General features: G+C 34.4%; 1 protein-coding gene across 1 annotated transcript in view; it reads left to right on the top strand.

The window, feature by feature from the left end:
- LOC142341070 (melatonin receptor type 1B-A-like) overlaps nucleotides 1-20,707 on the top strand; it is a 63,096-nt gene that overhangs the window by 28,591 nt on the left and 13,798 nt on the right. Inside the window, exons 5-7 of the mRNA XM_075391921.1 lie at nucleotides 6,821-6,891; nucleotides 15,544-15,731; nucleotides 19,623-19,714. Coding sequence (XP_075248036.1) covers nucleotides 6,821-6,891; nucleotides 15,544-15,731; nucleotides 19,623-19,714 — 351 coding nt within the window. The remainder of the gene's footprint in view (nucleotides 1-6,820; nucleotides 6,892-15,543; nucleotides 15,732-19,622; nucleotides 19,715-20,707) is intronic.

The following is a 20,707-nucleotide window of genomic DNA, read 5'->3' as shown; positions in this document are numbered from 1 at the left end:
AAAATAATCATCTTCATGCGGATTATACACCCTCTCCAAGACTTCTTCTTCTTCAGGCTCAAACATTTTTTCCAATAGTTCCTTATGTTTGAGATCATAAGATTGGTGTCTGTATAAACCCTTCATTAATAAAATTCAAAGGATAGATTACAGACATCGCAGAAGTTTATGACACTAGTATTAGCTGATTGAGACATGATGTTTTTATTTAGGGAAATAATCAAAAAATAATTTTTCGAAAAATGAAAATGAAATGCAATAAATGCATAAATAAACCTTGGAAAGAATGTTGTAATAATTGTAAAGAATTAGAATATTCTTGTTATGTATGTAAAAATATGGTTAAGGTTAAAGATTATATGGAACATTTGGGATATCATTATTTTGATCCTGATCAATATCTAACATGTAGCATTTGTAATGTTTATAAATATATATCATTATATAGATTTAGAAATAGGAAATGTTGACTATGTATTTATCTTCATAGATATAGATATGGTCACACTAGAAATCAATTCAGAGAGCATGTTTATAAGTATAGTAATCAAGAAGACATAGAAAAACACTAATCACTGACAAAGAAAGCCACCACCACCAACAGAAAGAAAACAAGTAAAAATTTCGAATATAAGATACCCTTAAAAATTAGCTAGTAAAGTGAGTATTTATTAAAATCTTTGTTTAGTTTTTAATAGATTATACAAATCATTCAATTTAATAGAAGGATTTAATTATTATTTTACTTTAAAACATCTAATTACTTGAGAAATGTTAACTAATTTTAACTTAAAAATCATGTCAGATTATTCTAGAAAAAAGAATGTTCTAGAATAATTCTCCACGTAGGGACCTTTATTCTCCACGGTATTTTTTGGCTATTCATCATGAGTTTCACTTCACTACAAAAACTAGCGAAAAATTTTAAACAATTTTCGTCATTTGACGAGACTTTAATAGCTGGAGCTTTATCATGCACTTCTTTATCTGAAGAGAATATAAACGATTTGACTAATTTAACAAATCAAATGATTACATTTTGTAAGGAGAACAAATGCATACCCGACAACACCGCAGAACATGAAAGTGAGACTGGAAAACGAACTAAAACAGAACTCTTCCAGTTGTTCCTCTCCAAGTTCAAGAAGGACCTACTAAGTTACGAGCATCAGGAAACACTGGAAAAGTTTCAAGTGAATGTGCCGGAATATTTATCTTTCCACAATAAACTCAGGAGTTCATTCAATATTGGTGAATTTGAGTCCGATCTCACCACAGTCAATAACATGGAGGGAAAGCTGAATCGTTCATATCTACTGACAATTTCTGACAGAGGATACATATGGGGGAAAGTGAAACAAGACCATCAAGAAAACAATAAGGATATTCCTTGGAAACAACTGCTGAACGATAAAAGATATTCCTACTCTACCATCCAGAGTTATATCAACTTCTCTCAGGCGTGTGAAAGCTATCCGAGAATCCTAGTCTCAACAGACTACTACTCAGAACGGAAAAAGTTCCTAACAATGTTTTTGGCAGAAGTTCAGAAGGATAGCCAGCTACAATCTAGGTGCATGACAGAATTACAATTTTCATAAATGATAAATGATTGATTGATTATTCAAAAATATATTTAATATTATTATTAATTTTGATATCCCTACAAATGATACATTAATATTGTTCAGTCAGCTTAATATTAGACTTCAGTCAGCCCAAAAATTAAAATTAAAAGTGTTCAAGCATTCTGTAGTTGCACCCTCCCCCACAGTTGCCATTAAGAAAGGTCAAGCAGTACTGCCGTAGCATGGTAAAGGCGAGTCAACCTTCTAACAAGACCTCCCAAGACTCGGCTCAAAAATAAAACCAGGTACATGGAATCACTCAGTTAAACATCATAGATCAATCGTCTCCTGGTTTTTAAATAATAAATTCAGATGCTATTATTTACAGTTGTTATTTACAATGATGTTGAAATAATTCAGCAGGTTTCATTGATGAATCGTTACAGTTGGTATTTACAAGGAAAATTTATCAGATTTCATTGTTGAAGCTTTACAAATTAAGTACAAAATTCAAATAGTTTTTTGTTTGTTCAGGGGTTTCTTGCCAGGATCCATTTAGGACACTTGCCGTAAATCTAAGAGTTTCAACTTTCATATTTACAAAGACGTCGCGCCAACTATTCAGCCTTAGGGTACTTCTCGCTCCAGATAATTGTTCGCATTTGAGAATTAAATGTTCCGATGTTTCAAACTCTTTTTCGCAATAGCTGCAAATTGGTGACTCTGAAAAATTTTTCATCCATCTAATCTGTTTGTCAACAAGACAATTGAAGGCAAGGCGATATAAAAGATTTTGTTGTTGTGGCAAAAGTTTGTAAAATTTCCAGATATTTTTGCTAAAGAGAGTTAATTCTTTCGTTGAACAATTGTACTTTATGACGGATTTGTTTAAGCGGTCCTCGATAAAACTTGTTGGAAAAACTTGAGCAATGATATACCAGTAAATCTCACTTGTTCTTAAGGCTTTGTTAAGTCTCAGGGAAGTTTCGATGTTGTTCTTAAACAGAAGGATACTGTTGTCAGTTTGAGAGACTTTGAGCTTTAAAGATTTTAACAAAATTGTTAAGTCATTTGGAAAGGAAACATCGTTCTCGTTTGATGAATTAATTTCGTCTATCAGTTTTGCTGAGATTATTTTTGATGTAATATGTGGAATCGTCTCCTGGTTAAAGTCAAAATTTTAACGAAACTTGTTTCTTATTATCCAGTTCTAAGCAATTTTGAGTTATTTTCAATCCATCCGATTCTATGAAAAAAACTTTGTGAGATGATTAACCGGATTTATTTCAGTATAGTTTGGCATATTAGATATGAAATTAGGCTTAAATCTGGCTTTGAGAACTTTTGGATATTAGTGTATGAATTGCATAAATTATACTAGCTCTGTACATTTTTGTACACAAAATTGTGCGTGTAGTATGTATTTATACTGGTGAATATAGTAGTGGATAAAACAAGGGATTCAACAAAAAGTAAAATAGGGCCTGATTCGACATGCGCGATTAGCGTTAGGAGAAAGGGACAAATTTTACTGGTGGTTGAATCCCTTGTTTTATCCGCTACTTTCAAAGCGATCGTCATACAACTTATCTACTGATTGAATTACATAATGCCATGCCTCATTACAGCGCCAACGTGATTTGACATAGAGACTAAGAGACAAAAAAACAAAGAAAAAACAAAATTAGCACAAACAAAAATTTCACGGCAGAAACTGAATATCCAATTTTAAAAGCACCTAGTAAACACATCAAAGTTCAGTAAGGTAAAACCTTAACTACACAAGTCTATTTTTTTCTAACAATACAGCAGATGAAAAGTTTTCTTAATGAGACTGGGCAACAAGTTGACAAAAAGAACGAACAGTGAGGCGAAACTTAAAAATTAATCAACATTTTTTACACCAAGAAAATTCAAAAATCTTAAAAATCATTAGCTTTTAACTAAATAATCCCTCATAAATTACTAAAAACTCACTATAGAACTAAAAGGACCTGTTTTGGGTTAGACTAAGCCATAGAAGCGAACTAAAGAGAAACTCAAAAAATTACAAACGATTTGCGAAAACACAAACTATTGCTACGATTAAATTTATTAGCTATCATCTAAATTTTATGTATTTTTAGTTCAATTGTTCGATTCTACTGAATCAGCTGAAGGATTTAAACTGAGAGGTTAAATATATTTATTTGCACGACATTTGACAACCATTGGGATCTGTTATACCGCGATTGTTCTGAAAGAAGAGAAAAAGAAACACAAAAATTGGCCACTCAATAAACGTTCAGAAAAGCGCATATTGTCCAACAAACAGAACACCAGTGACAAATAATATCAAAAACTATGTTACCTCTTGAAATACAAGAAATTGGATGAGGCCTCTTATTGATGAAAATAAGTTACAATTTGACGAAAAGAACAACAAAAACTGAAAAGTTTTAAAAAAATTTCAATATGTTTATCATAAACTTTAAGACTATTCGCTATAAACTGACTGCTTTGGGTAACATCATTCATTCAATGCTCAATGAGTAATCTAGGAGAACTTTCAGCAAATTACGGCTACCTAAAGAACCAAAACAGCAAATTGAAGAAAATATTGAGCTAGAAAACTGTCGAAGGCATTAAAAAATGAACTTTTCACTAAAAACTCTTCTATTTTCAGTTAATTTTTAAGAGCAATGGGACTTCTGTTATTTATCATTATAAGTTTAAAAAATCAACAAACACAAATAAATACGTTAGAAACACGAAATCTTCGAGAAAACACTCTTATTAACGCAATTAATTTCATTAGCTTTTAACGCAAGCCACTAATACGCTAAATTATTCCTCGATGGGACAATGAGTTTCATATTTTATCAAGAAGACCTTACAACAAGCTATTGACTATGAAAACGACAATAGAGACAGGCAAAATCCAGAAATTCACTAGAAAAGCGCCAGAAGAATTTGTCGAAGCAATTCAAATCATAAGCTCTTCTCTGAAAACTTTATGTATGATCCGTTGAACTTTATCCCTAAATTTTATGTATGATCCGTTGAACTTTATCCCTAAATGGGGATAATCAGCAGTAGGATGATGTAATAAGTTTTCAAAAAGTAATATAAAGTACCCGAAAATTTAAAAAAAAAATTATGAAATCTCGTGGCATTGAAGTTTTAAAACTAATAGGTAGATGATAAAACCCTTAACCAGATTAGTTTTTGCTGCAGTAGAACGGAAAGGAATTCCGCTAGTACTGACATTGACCAACAGTTCACGAACAAATTTTTAGGATTGGTTAATATAAAAAAAATCCAAATTTTTTTTAACTCTTAACAGCCAATAAACTCAAAATCCTTCAACGGAGCGCAATATCTACGCTGAGATATAACCCGATGGGAGGAAAAAGAATGTTTTTTATGCGTTGATAATTAATATGACATCACAATAAGTCGTATGATGGTGAATACAATAACAAAAACAGGCAAAAACCAAAATTCGGCAAAAAAAATAGTACGAGAAGAAAGTGTCGAAGCCAATTGAACCATTAGGTTTTCTCTGAAAACTTTATCTGGGATCCACTGAACGTCCTCTCGAAGCCAATGGGATTGAAATAATATTTGGATAATGTGTATAATTTTTGGATAATGTGATAAGAGATCAAAAGTAACCAAAAATACAAAAACATCAAAAAAAAATTTAAAAAAATTGAAATCTTGAGTCATTGAAGTCATATAACCAATAGTTAGAAGATAAAACTGGTAACCAGAAAAATTTTAATTACAGTATAAAGCAAGTGGGTCCTGTAAATTTTGACATTGACTAAAAGTTCACGAAAAAAGTTCTGACATTTGTTAGTGTTCAAAAAAAAGTTTTCGAAAAATTATTCTTATATTTTTAACAGCCATTAAATTCAATAGCTTTCAACGGAATTCAATAAATACAATCAAAGATGCCCCCATGGGAGTACATTTATGTTTGTCATGCATAGGTAATCAACAAGACATCACAATAAGTCTTATGACTATTAAAACAACAACGAAAACATGCAAAAACCAAAAATTCAATAATGTGCGAGAAGAACGTGTCAAAGCCATTTAAACCATAAACCTATAAATGAAAATTTTATCTGTGAGCCACTGAACATCTTCTTCAAAACTATAGGAGATATCAATATTTGGATAATGAGATAAGATTTCAAAAGTAACCAATAATACGGAAATACCCAAAAATGTTTTTTTTTTAATTTTTGAAATCTTGTGTCATTGAAGTCATATAATCAATGGTTAGAAGATAAAACCGCTAACCAGATTAAGTTTGGATGCAATAGGAAGGATGAGAGTGCTGTCAACCTGGAGTAACTTACAGTTCACGATAATAAGTTTGATTCTTTAAGGTTAAAAAAAATCGAAAAATTATTTTTTTTTTAAGTTTAACAGCCATTAGCTGTCCCCTCAGAGCATTAGATATGTTCACATGATGCTCATTATGGAATATATTGCACTGGTGATCAACGAATACATGTCATAGGACTCCAAAAAATTAGTAAAACCTCAAAAAAAAATTCAAACTTTCATTTGAAAATACGAAAACTCAGAATCGAAGCCAAAAAAAACATAAGCAATTCCTTGAAAACGATATTTCTTTGATCAATGGGCTTAATTTGACTGTAAAGGAGGTTGGTCGTTAATGAAACCTTGATATAAAAAGTGACTTGTCTCTAGGTGACTTAAAAAAAGCAAAAAAGAGAGAAGTTTTATAAAAAAAAAAGAGCTCTCAAATAGAATTCGATTTTTTTTATAGTGAACTCCCCAATGAGACCAGAACTAGTCTTTTTTATCGCCTTTAGTCCATTAGGAACAAAAAATTGGTGCATATTTCTATGGCGTTAATATTAATTTTGAAATACTATTTTTATAGAAAATATTTTAATTTGGAGAAAATTACACTAAAAGTGAACAATTATCGCGTGTTCACACAAAATTTCAACCTTCGATAACTTCTCGAAAAAACTAAAATCAAAAAAATCTTTTTAATTTTGAATTCTACGCTGGACCAGCTTTTTAATGATACCACTCACATTTCTCTACGACGAATATATCGATCGGCCAAAATTGACTGAACAAAAAAAAAACCATTTGAGTATATAGTTCCTCCCCCCCCCCCCCACATGTGGGGTCGGAACAATAAGCAGGTGCCGCCCTCACATTGTCACACTTTCCATTGACATTGCAAATATATTGACTCTATATGTGTTTGTGTATAGGTGACTGGATATGTTTGTGGAATTGGATGCAGGTGCTCAATCACTTCTATCTGCTGCATTGCAGTCAACAGGTAAACAAAAAGCACACGTTCTATTAAATAAGGGGCCAACCAGTCCCTTATAAGTCTTGATCTGGCATTTATGAGAAGACCTAATAATTCCAGGTGGGGTAAATAATGAAATAAATTGCACGGTCGAGAACCTTAGTTAAATTCGAGGCTGAGTCCAGCCAAATTCAATTCATAAACAAAAATAAGTCAAACTAAATTGTTCCGCCTACATATGGGTTCGATGTTGTGACCATCTCCAACCATATCCAGTGGTTGAATAATTTCGTTATATGCACCTAATTTTTGCCCTTAAGCAAGACATTGCTGAGGTTGCGAGGGTAAATTGAGGACATTTTATTTATTCTCTAGCCAAAATCCAGAACACGTTTTTTTTTGTCTAGCCAGATTTGAAGACCGTTGTTTTAGTTTCAACCAAAGTTTCGAGCATCACATCACGCACAGCTCAGAAATTTCTTTTCATACCAAAAATCTATCCAGGACAGTTTTATATGCCTGTTATTGTTCAAGGACGGTCATTTAACATTTTGAGCTCAAAAACAAGGGTGATAATGTACAAATTTAATTCTATCTAAGACAGCGAACACTTAAAATCAAACAAATCTGCGTGTTTGAAACAGTTGTGAATACAATTTTCAAAATACAACGTGAAAACAATTTTCAAAATTTATTATTGATTTTACTGTAGCTGGCTGGCGCTTAAACTTTATGACTTGATCATCCTGCAGCTCCCCGGAATTCTGTATCATTGATTTTATAAAGGATTTTTCATTTTTTATTTCACACTGTCTAGGCTTGATTTTTTTTTGGTTTACCCTGCTTTGAAACAATAGAAGTCATATGTCAAAAGAACTCATGGAGAGATTAGATCATCGCAAAGCGAATCACCAGTTCAAAATTCAATTTAGTGAAACGTGCTGCGATTCACTGATTACTTGCACTAACTGGATCTACTAATCGCTTAGCAAAGAAAGATTGTGCAACAATACTCTAGTTAGCAAAATTAGGTGAAAGAATTTTAGCATATGAAAGAAGAAAGAATTTATTTATCCAGTATATCATCAACAACAAACAATATAATATATTAAGTGTTGCCGATGAGACCCGGAAAGGACGGAAAACGTGGTCCTCTGACCCTCCAGGTAACCGCCCTGGTTACACATGTTGTTTATTGATGACATCATCAAGTTATAACAGCTTATGGGAAACAAAATTTAAAAAAAAAGAAAAAATTTTTTTTCACATGTTAGTTTCTGGTCGAGAAATTTTCAACTTTAAAATATTGACGAGGGAAATTCAGCTTGCCAGGGCACTCTAAATAAAGGCGTTGATCCATGTGCAGGAGGCTGGCATTTGAGAAAAAAATTTAAAAAATTTTTTTTTCGTTTTGAAAACTTTTCTAATTTTTTTTTTTGAAAAATTTCCAAAAAATCGAAAAATGGCAATATCTCGAAAACTAGAAGAGATAGAGGGGTCAAACTTTCAGGCCAGAATCAGGGCCCAAAATTGAACCTCCTGTAGCATGCAGCCAAGGCGGTTAACTGTTGGAAAAAATTTTATCAGCTGAATACATGTTTCACTAGGTCAGCATTTTGGAGCAAAAATACATTTTTTATTTCGTGATAAAATGCATCTGAGAAGGTTGAATAATTTGCTAGCACGGTACTTTATCGAATATCGCTCAATTTTTGTTTTACAAAGAGGTTCATCAAGAAGGGCGTGTTCAGTTGATCTTGTCATTGTAGAGTTTTTCGAAAAATAAAACAGATTATTCAAAAACTTTTGTTTATGAAGGTTATTGATAGATCTTAGTACAAACTTGGGTTATTCGTATAGATGAAGCTCATAAATCGTAAGGATTTGGCTCTTTTCAAAAATATCACTACAACTCTCACGTCTGTTTCTGAAATAAATGAAATTCAAATTTTTCTTTCGCAATTTCAATATTGGTTCAAGGTTATTGTAGCTATTGCAGCCATAAACCACAAGTCCATTTTGAATAATGGGTTGCACAAAAAAATTATAATATTGTATTAATTGGGAACGAGGAACGAAGTGTCTCAGCTTAGATAAGATGCCTGATTGTTTTCCAAGTCTCATTTTTACGTTGTCTACATGCGAGAGAAACGAAAGTTTGTTATCAACATAGACACCTAATAATTTACAGGCAAGTTTTATTTCTACAGGCAACGAGTTTAGGAAGAGGGTAGAATGGGAAGCACTAGATTTAATATTCATTTGGACTGTTTTGGCTAAGTTAAGTTTTAGCCTATTGGCATTCAGCCAGTTATTAAGATTGAGTAGGTCAGCCTCAATGGCATTTACATTAGAGTTCAGAGTGGTAAAAATAGTGTCGTCGGCGAAGAGTAGTACGTCAACAGACGGACAAGACAGAGGAAGATCGTTAATATATACAAGGAACAATAATGGACCGAGAATGGAGCCTTGGGGTACACCCGTAATTACTTTCTGCCATTCCGATATGTATCCATTTGCTTCCACTCTCTGAATTCTACTGAAGAAGTACGATTTCAGCCAACTAAGAGCGTTGCCCCTAAAACCATACCTTTCCAATTTGTACAGCATAATTTTGTGATCTACAGTGTCAAAGGGTTTTTTTAAAATCAAGGAAGAAACTGTAGATGTTTTTTGCCTTATTGAATCTTATTTTTTCAAGCAATTCAATGAGAGCATCGACTGTGCTGTGTTTGCAACGAAAACCGAATTGTTTTCCATAAAGAAGCATGAAATTTTCTAGAAAGTTATACATTCTGTTATACATTGCACGTTCGTAAATTTTACTGAATACTTTAAGTAACGATATGGGCCGATAATTATTTCGATCCGTCTTGAAACCCTCTTAGTGTAGCGGAATGACTTTTGCTTTTTTAGTTCGGGTGGGAAAATTCCATTTCTGAAAGACATATTTATGAGATAGACCATAAAAGGAACAATTTCATGAGTACCTGACTTCAGAATGAGGTTACTAATGTAATCGTCCCCTGAAGATGATTTATTGTCTAGGCTATCGATGATACACTTTATTTCTGCCGGAGGGACATCACATAGAAACATTGATTTTTCTACGCGTTCAATTACTGGTAATGGAGTTTTGGGGATGAAAAGACGGGGGTCCATTAATTAGATATGAACAGATAGGTGTCACTGCGGGCCACATAAAAACAAAAATGTCTTTTCATCAGTTGCGGAGTTGCAGAAGTTAAAGATGAAAGCCAATCAAGAAGACTAAATTAGACGCTGAGAGGTTAAAACTTAATATCTAGCCCCAATTTATATGAAACAAAAAATGGCGCGTTATCCATCGAGAAATTAAGAGATAAAAGAAGAATATGCAGACTTGAATTTGTGAGGTGTAGAGATAGGAGCACATTGAACCATTAAAGAAATTGAACAGATTTGTGATTGTTCTAGTGTTTAAACTATAATGATCACAACAAATAAATTATAGAGTATTTGCTTAATATAATAGCTACTGACTTAATGTTTTACTGCAATTACGCAACAAATGTTTTTTATGTTTGAAAAGGTTTAATAGCCGCTGTCCAACTCATAAGCTTTCTCTGCCCCACGTACTGCGAGAAGGCGGTCGTCATTGTTAATAATTGGTAACACATATATTTGAGGTACATGTGACACGGAAAAAGGGGGTTGAGCATGCAAAAATCTTTGAAACGTTGAGTGAACTGTTTGAACGGACTAAACAAATCATACTCTGCTATAGGAGGGGCACAGATCAGTGTCTTGCTCAGACCTGATGGTTCTTTACTTTTTTTCAATTTCTCTTTGGGTTTCGGTTATGGTAGTGGCTTTGTCACGTCATCTGAAGGGCTTGTGTGTAGTACTGATTAAGGTGGCTATAAGTTTATTGCGGTTTATCAAGAGTTAGATGGCCTTGTTGGTAGTCTTACTTGCAACGCTCGTAACACAATCGAAGGAATCGTTGAGACGCAGCGGGAATCATCTGCCACGCGACGGCATTTCACGCGTTTAGATACATCCATTTTTCACAAAAGTTCTTTGCATGTTTGAGAATCTGCATCCTCGGTTATTTGTCCACTGAAACGTATCGGCCATGTTTTGCATAATCACCGAATGAGACATTGCATTAGTGTTTGTGCCAAGTACGACTTGATCCGAGTTTTGAGTTGTGATTTTTTTCTTCTCTTTTTCTTTGTCAAAAAAATTTGGTAACTCAATTTTACTACTCTGGAAGTGACCCTCAGAATCTCAAAAGCAATTGCCTTTTTAATAGCCTCTTCTTTCCTAGCTTCAACTGTAGTGAACTCTCTGTCCAAGGTACTGACATACCAATCTCAGTTTGATGAACCACCTTTGTTTGGCTCTACGGATCATTGTTTCTCCTTACTGTTTCATTTTGCCTCGTCTTAGATCTAATAGCATCCAAATGAGTATCACGTCTTGATCTTTCATCCCATTTACTCTAGCCGGTTAGCAGACTGATTCCAATGCACAGTTTTCGGAACTAAATATTTGTCGATGATATTTAAAACGTTTACTCATTTGGATTTGCCTCTGTACTTATGTTGTTAAACGGACAATTTGGTTTGCGATTAAAATTTTGCTCAAATTGCGATATTTTCATTGTTTTTTGTTTGCATCCTTTTAAACAACACATTTTTAAAATTATTGCATGCAAATTGAATTGATATTGCGCCGCCTTTTAAATACATGCTAATCTTTTTTTTTCAAATTAGCCTTTAATTCTACTAGCCCTAAAGTTCTGTGGTTATCTCCTGGCGCATCGATTAGATCTAATTTTTCATGCCTAACATATGTTTTCATTTGAACTCTGTTTAGTCTACGACCTTGGTATAATCTAATAGCTCGTGAATCGCTATGCAATTAAAATGTAGTTTTGAAAAAGCATTTAGATGCTAGTCCTGTTAGCTTGTGTGAAAAATTCTGCCGTTAATTTTTGAAGAACAGTCTATGCTAGCCAAGAAGTTGGTTTCTATTGTTGGAAATTGGTTCCCAATAAGTTAATTGTATCTCTTCGCAGGGAGCTTTAACAAACTTTAACGAATACTCATTTCTTTTTAGAAGTTATTGGTTTTAGATTTTCGAGAGGAGTGCACTTTGCAGCCTTGATTACTTGAGTTTATTTCGATGCATATAAGGCCACCAAACATGAATAGCCAGATCCGTCTATTTCAACGGTTTGAGTGCGTGCAATGGATCTCGTTCACATAAGATAAATTTATTGAGCTGCAAACTGCAACTTTTTTGTCAATACATACACAACTGGATGTAACTCCTTCAAAACTGTGTATAAACACAAAAATCTTGCAGCATCGTTCCTCATTGTTCATCAGAACAAAATTGTAGATGTCTTTGAGCACCGTTTTTCTGGTGGTCAAACTTGCCAGTAGCGTCTTAGTGAAAATTTTTGATTATGCATAAATAATTACATCAATGTACAATCTTCTCATTGTAATCCAATTCGCCTCTGATTTCGTGGTTACGTGATTTCGTGGTAGACGTAGTTAATTTGATTGTATTTTCTTTTATGTGACAGCCTTATCCGTGAATGAACTTTTTGTGGTGTTCCTTGCTTTTTGGAATAAAACTTCCTCGTCGGAGCTTGAAATAATTATTATTTTAATGAAATGGATGAAAATTTATTTATTTTTTGAGAGCAATTGATCTGAAGAGCTCTTACTGGGAAAAAGCATATTTTAATTAGGTCGTTTTTGAGCTAAGCTAGTCTTTGACAACTGGTTTGTGCGACGCGGAATCGGTTTCTAAACTCTCATTTATCCTATTTCCAATTAAGTTGTGTCATTTCGGGGAGTGAATTCTGTGTAATATGAAGCTGTTAATAAAAACTTTTGCATTGAATTTAATTGCGAACAATAATTCAGCAACAATGTCGAGTATTTCACAGCAGTTTGTAGTGGTTTAGGGAAATTATATTAAACTAAACTCATTTTTGATCTCGTAAACGGACAATAAAAAAAAGAAACAGTCTGCTAGTCTACCTGGTTTAACTAGTATTGTATGATGTATTCTATCCATGTGCTTTCATAATCCAATGTGTTGCTCTATGATCAGTATTTAACTAATTACTTGAAATGGCCGTCCATATAAGTAGTATTTAAAAAGATTTATTGGTCACACTACTCCTAAGAGTTCAAATTTTTTACAATATAGCATTCTACAACACTGGTAACACATCGCGAAGCTAATCCAACAGTTTGCCAACCTTCATGATTGAGCTGTTCAAGAGCGCCAATCCTTCTCGCAAGACATCACGTTCGATTTTAGTTTGCTTGTTTAGGTAGAAGTCTTTGTGTTCCGTTGCATTGGCAATCCTCTTTGTTATCTTTTGAAATGAATTTTTTATGATATTTTAAATAATTGTCGTAGTGTGCAGAACAAGTTTGACACAATTTTTCATTGAACTTATCTAAGTCGTGAAAATATCCTTGAAATAAAAGTAATTGCTTAGTAAGTAAGTAGTTGGCTGCTTTAGTGAAAGAATTTCATCTGTTTCTTTTGACCTAATCACTCAATTTCTTTTTTGTGGGCTGACACCTAGACCAATTCACTCTCAGATTCTGATCGTAAAATTTGCAAAGACATTTCCGAATTCAATCAACATGCTGACCTTCGAGTTTTCTTTTACTAAATACTATCATGTTATCTGAGAAACAGTACGTGTTACCCGATGAGAAAATGATCTAAAATTCTTTTTGAAATTCCGCATACATATCTGTCAGATCGTAAAATCTTGTTTCAAATCTAAATCTGCTTGTCATGTCACCGCTAACTAAGTTAATCTACAATTGTGGGTTACTCGAGGATGCAAGTTTAGTTGACCGTAAGCGTACTTCAAATCAAGTTTCGTAAATTTTGCTGTCCCCGGCAGTGCTTTTATACTTATGATTTGTGAAATTGGCTATATGAGAGAATCCATGTTAGGTATGTGACAGTTGTTTTTTTGTGAACAAATATTTATATACAACTTTTGATTCCAATGCCATTTTTCTCGTTTCTCTTTTTTACTGTGATAACTATATGACTATTGGTGATGTAAAACTTCGATCTGATCATTGAGAAAAAGTTGCAATGTGGCTTTTAAATGTTTTTCTTATCGATATTCACTATATCTTAGAAATTAATGAACATCCCTTTACTATTTTGATGACTCGTTTGAAATATTTCATAAAGCTAGGATTTAACAACATAAAATTGTGGTTTACCGATTGCTAAGGTGAAAAATTTGGCAAATCTGAGTCTGTTTAGACACAGATTCGTAACAAAGTGCACCGGAATATTCTCTACTGATTGTTGCTAATGCGAATAACAAGTACGATGAACAGGTTACAACCATTCAATCATCGTACATCGTAACTAACCAGAAAACAAAAGTAGCCTTTTCTGTCCGCCATTTGCTGTACAAGAACATTTATGCGTGCCATCTTCAGTACTGATTGGTTCTAAACAGTTTAATTCTTGTAAAGTCTTCGCATTCCGTTATGTCGATCGACAGCTGCTTAGAATTTTCTAAGAGGTCGACCTAGTTATGATGAGGCCACCACTTCCTGAATCTAGTAACATGGTAGCAAGCTTGATCCCGATCTTTATCAATTTCCCATGTACAATTTCTTTTTCTTGCGGATTGTTCAAAAATGCCACGCAGCTGTTGTCAGAAGATCTGTATTTGGAGTTAACTGAAATGCCACGCGTGAGTTCTGAAATTTCTTTTTTGATGACTTGCGATCTGAAACACCTCGTCCTTAGAGCCAATTTCTCTCCATTTTTGAATATTTTGCAATTAATTGCAAAAAAAAAACTATTAGTGCGCCGCCATTATTGTACCTTCTCCAAATAGCAGCACTCACTGAATTGTGGATTAAATTTCCTGGTTGGCCAAAATTTTTTCAAACTTGATTCACAGAGCACTTTTGCTGTAGTCCTGTCTGATTTTGAGGTTGATTCACACCACAAGATCTTAATTGAGCAGCATTGAATTCGTGAATGATTAGCCGTAGTCCTTTGTTGATTTCGATGCCCCATTTCCATGTTTACAGCTATATGTGAAATTAGATCGTAGTAGATGATTCGATGTTCTTCTAAGTCAGATATGTGTTTATCAATGCTACTTAATTAGAAACAACTTTCTTGGAGATAACGCCAAAAATTTTTCTTGACATTTTGTATATCCAAATAGTCATTCACTGAACCCCGCATGTGATATAACAAATTAACTCTTTTTTGAAAGAATTATGGGGAGAATTGCCGCATCCTTTAATGTTTTTTTTGTGTCATATGTGACCTTGTATTTAGATGCGGTTTACGGGTAAAAATTGACCAATGTTTCAAAAAACCGGTCTTCTCCCCCTCAAAAGTCAGATTTGTGTCTAATAATAGTCACACAGTTTCTAACGGTCGCACCTTCAAGTCATAGTCGCGAAGTTTCGCTTGGTCCCACTGAAAAGATGAAAGTGCCTTTCTCGAATTGCTCCGTTATAAGTCTTATTAATTCGCACTTTTTTGGAATATTCGCACTAAATTCGATTTGGCTCATCCCGATTCATATATCCACCACCTCACCCCAGGTAAACTGGAACCAAATCAGTCTAGTGCTAAAGTCTATCCAAATACTTTTAGATACATCAAGATCTGCAAAGATGAGATCTACACTAAAGTGTATAACAAGTGTACCATTCCCCTGCACCTGTTGCTGCCCTGGATTATCTCCCCCCTCACTCTCTTCCCAGCCATCATCAAAGGGAAAGGAGCATTTGTGTACGACACTCGACTTCTCCTCTGTCCAGCGTGGTACTTCAACGAGGACAGTTAGTTCCACAGATTTACTTTAATCCGTTTTTTATTCAAAAACATGTTCCAGAGACAGGCTAAAAACCTGTAATCCACCTATTATTCAACAAATGGCACAAAATTTAACCAATTGAGGTGAATGCGCTTACTTCATCCTGGGACACTATTCTTCACAGGCCTGGCAGCCATATTTGATTATTAGAATTTGAATTGAATTTGAATTTCTCCTGTATATTTACATAGCACGCAGAAGTTGCGGACACAATGGAAGACGATTAATCATAACATACCCCCCCCCCCCCCGCAATCTGGTCAGTCGTCGTTGTTAATGGTTGATAATGAAATTGTCCTACTATTTTTCGCAGAACTAAAACAACTTTTACTTCAAATCTTTTGCTATGTGTTTACATCTCACTCAGCTAACAAACAACGCGCCATTAAATAAACCATAGTACGCGCCATTAAATAAATAGACCTCTGCTCTCTCTAGTCCAGTTTTTAAATGGTCTTTTTTACTTTTATCATTTCAATCGCAGAATTTGCTGGACTCTTCTTCGGTTTCAGCAGCATACTGTTATCAAAAAAATTCTGTAATTTGTTGTGCATAGTTTGTATTCATTGGCTACTGGCGTCAGTCTCAATTGAGTACAAAGACGACTTTAAAATTCATTTACCAGTCTGAAAATACGCACAAGATCATTGAGTTCCTTTCAAATTGTCAATGCGGAAACCAAGCTCTTAAACAATTTACTAAATTGGACCTATGTTAATTTGTTAAATTAAATTCTTCAATTTGTCCCATTCGAAATCTAGGCGCGTCATTTTCATTTTATTTTTCTTTTGATTGTGCCTGCAATTGTGTCTCAAAAAACAACCAAATTTGCTCTCTTGAAATGTCAAATGTTACGAATCGGAAAGATATAAGTTGATGTAATCGGCCTAATGTTGAATTATCCTCGAGCGACCATCTTCGACCTGGTTTTGTCTAACAAAAACAGCCTTTTGAGCCAACTATTCAACTGTCGAGAATAAAAGTGTGATTGTACTCTATTTTGAGAAAAAAAGTGTGGATTCGGTACCCTAACCCTGAATGATAATAACCCAAGTCAAGACTCGATGTTAATCTTGCGAGAATCTTTCTGTGTAAGATGTCAGAACTTAGGTATGTTGTCTAAGATGGGTAAATCCGGCCGGGTAAGCATGTGAGCCAAATTGAGTCAGCTAATGAAAAGGCACTAAAGTTTCATGCGCACTTTAACTCGCAGTGAAAATCACATAGGTCATTAATGTTTCTACTGGTTCGAAAGCATAGAAAACAGTCCCAAACCTTTTTCATACAAACAGGTGACTCGCATCCATTTGCAAACAAATTTTTTGAGTTATGCTGTTTCTTGTTGGAGATATTAATTGAAAATATATACTAAAGCCGCAAGTTCTATCCGAAATGCACATTTTCAACGAAAGAGCGCTCCAATTATATCCCCCAGTTCAGTTATTTTGTTCATTCGTTCTTCGTAGTTGTACAGGAAAATAACTGCCCGGGTCGAGGCCGAATGGTTATCTTGTAAGAACTTGCAAGTTTCTGGCAGAAACTTACAAGGCGATGCATCGCCTTGCAAGTTTTTCTTCCAAAAACTTGCAAGTTCTTACAAGTTAACCCTTCGACTTGCAAGTTCTTACAAGTTAAACATTCGACTTACAAGGCTCTTACAAGTTAACCATTCGACTTACAAGTTACTTACAAGTTAACCATTCGCACACACACACCCCCACACGCACACCACGCACGCACACACACGCGCGTACACACACATACACGCTCTCTCTCTCTCACACACACACACACGCACATACACACATACACACACACGCACGCACGCACGCACGCACGCACGCACACACACACACACACAAACACACACACACACACACGCCCGAAACCGTAAATAAAATGTTGCAAGACATGAATGTAAATGGATGTTTGAAAAAACTCGAATCTGGAAAAGTGTGAATAAATTATAAAAAAAAAGTATAAAAATGAAGGGCCACTAAATTATTCTGAGAAAATACTGACATATGAATTTGAAAATTCAATCAAAGTCAATATTTTGGGAACATTTTTGAGAACGCGATGAAGCTAATTGAGATCTACAGTTTTTTAATGGAATTGCAAAAGGAACTCTCTTGAATTGATAAAATTCAAAAAGTAATAACCATTTTGTCTACTTAGGTCGAATTTTATTATGTTATCCAAACTGAGCAACTAACTCCCACGCGCTTGCTACGGTAAATGACTGAATTTTATATTGAATTAACCAATAAGAGTTGTGCTCGACCGGAACGAACTTGCAAGAAACTTACAAGTTAGCCATTCGCCTTGCAAGTTCTTACAAGTTAACCATTCTACTTACAAGTTCTTACAAGTTAACCATTCGACTTGCAAGTTCTTACAAGTTAACCCTCTTTTGCAAGAAACTTGCAAAATCTTACAAGTTAACCATCTTTTAAAAGAAACTTGCAAGTTCTTACAAGTTAACCATTCGGTCTCGACCCGGGTGCTAATTGAAAACGCATCTAGTAAACTTACCGCCTCAATCAGATCAGAAACATATAAATTTGATATAGAAATTATCTAAGTAAGCCCAGTTTCACAAGTAACCAACTTTAACATCCTGCATTATGGAAACCCTTTACGGCAGCAGTTTTAAGTCACAGTGGGCAGCAGACATGTTAGAATGTATTTTATGCACAGAGTTTTGCTCATTTTTGTGTCTATGTACACTTTTTTTGGTTCTGAAGCCTGAAGCTGACAAGCTTTGCATGACGTGAACTTACAGTTAATTGAGAGCTCATCCTCACGGACATCTTCGCATAAGCTGGGGTGTCAAATGGAACGATTTCGTTTGCGGTAGTTTTTTATGTTCTCTTGTTCAATGGGTGTCAGTTCACGTAAACAGAAAAATTTCTGCTTTTTTGCTCCATACAGGCAAAACCAAAAGAAATGCTTATATTCTCTTGCTATGGTTGGCGAGATTTCCATATATGATTTTTATATGGTATCCAAGAATCCGGTATGCCCATTTGTGCGTTCTTTCAACACCCATACAAAGCTAATACAGCAGTATAATCTACAAGCGAATTACACGACATACGGCATATTGGTATCATATATTGTTCTTAGATGATTCTTATATGTTCCATACATGGTACTTACATGGTTCCTAAGTGGTTCTTGAAAGATTCTCATTTAGTACATCGTTCATACATAGTTCATACATCAATCCTATCTGGTTTTTAATGGCGACTAGGACATCATCTTATAATGCAAAAACAACAGATAATGATTGAAAACTACAGCAACGTTTTAGCAAATAATTCAGTTCATTTTATTACTGCTATTCTTACTGGGTAATATTTTACTGCTATTCGATTTAAGCTGATTTACTCTCTGCCCATTGGCCACTATCGGCGTCCTTCTAATGTGTTTTAAAAGTCGATAAACTCCTCATGCAGCACGTCACTTGAGTAGGAGTAAAAAATCTATTCACACGCCATTGTAATATCATGAAGCCAAGTAAAGTTTACTGAGATTCATTTGGCAGGGAGCTGTGCCAACAAGCAGAGTTTCAAACACATGACCTTTAGAGCCTATATGATTGACTGTGAAATGGAAAGCTTTATAAAAATTCTCGTGATTTCATTGTAATAAACTTATCTCAATAGATCTTAGTGAGGATAAGCAGCAGCGATGCTATTTCTGAGATTCTGTAAACTGTAAACGTTTTTTTTTGTTTTGAAATGTGCTGGCTAACTACTGAAATGCTATGAGACGTAACTGCGCTAAAAATTTCAGCAAAATAAACACTGAATTGTTAATTTTTATTGAAAGATATGTGTTAAATTGATAGATTATGAGCCAATCCAGTGGTGGGAGACGATAGCAGTGGTGCCTCCGTCTCTCGCAGTCATGTCATTCACCAGCTACAAAATATTCGCAAAGGTTATTACTCATTTCCTTATTAAATTTATTTTTGTTATTATTGTTCCGACCTGTGACTTAGCCAGGAACTACATGCACGACTGGTTTTTTTTCGTTCTGTCAATTTTGGCCGATCGATATGTTTGACATCGAAAGAAATGAGTGGCATCACTCGAAAATCCATTAAATCTAGAAAAAAATAATCGAAATTTTTTTCTGAATTACGTCTTTTACGAAGATTTATCGTGTTTTGAAGTTTTGTGAGCACATGATTTAATTCCGTTGTTTTATTCACATTTTCCGCAAATTTTGTTCAAATTTGGTCCAATTATACTTAGTTATGTTAAAATTGTTATAAATAAACCTCGGGATTCTACATTCAATGAGAGAGCAGGGTTTCTGATCTGTTTGATTTTTTGGCTTTTTTGCTCTGCTTCTTTCTGTTAAAAAATGGCACCAAAAAGCTATTTTAGCCCATTGAGTCCTAGTTTGTCGGCAATACATACCTAAAAACTAGTGACTTTATTTTTCTAAAGTCAAATGAAGGCTTTTTTTACATTGGCTTCGTGAGAGAGGATTCTTGAATATGAAACTGCGGTCCTTTTGCTAACTTAAAATGAAAGTTCTCCGAAAGGCATCACTTCTTTCGATATAACCTTCCAAACCGGAAATACTGTTTTTCTGGTTGCTTGGTTCAATTGTGCTGCAGTTCAGATCAGGGGGTTCGAAGTTTTTGTTTTTGGGGATTCGTCCGGCTATATTTTTCTTGAAATGTTCTAATTATTTAAGTAACGAAGAAGAATTAAAGAAAACTAAAGAGAAGCACTTTTAAAGCCTCAAAATATTTGGCAGTGGTATCAAACTGAAGTGAGGAATTGATGATGAAACTTCAATTGCGACATTCATTGTTTAAAGTTTTTTTGTGTTTGTTTGACATTTTATAATTGCTATTCCTTATTATTTTTCTGCTTTCTGAGTGTTTCTCAAGGAAAAGAATTCTAATGGTGCGTAAAC

The sequence above is a fragment of the Convolutriloba macropyga genome, chromosome 6, assembly GCF_964194025.1.
Source record: "Convolutriloba macropyga chromosome 6, txConMacr16.3, whole genome shotgun sequence".
NCBI classification, from domain to species: Eukaryota; Metazoa; Xenacoelomorpha; order Acoela; family Convolutidae; genus Convolutriloba; species Convolutriloba macropyga.
Note: the sequence above shows the minus strand (reverse complement) of the source record. Positions and strands in the feature narration are given on the sequence as shown.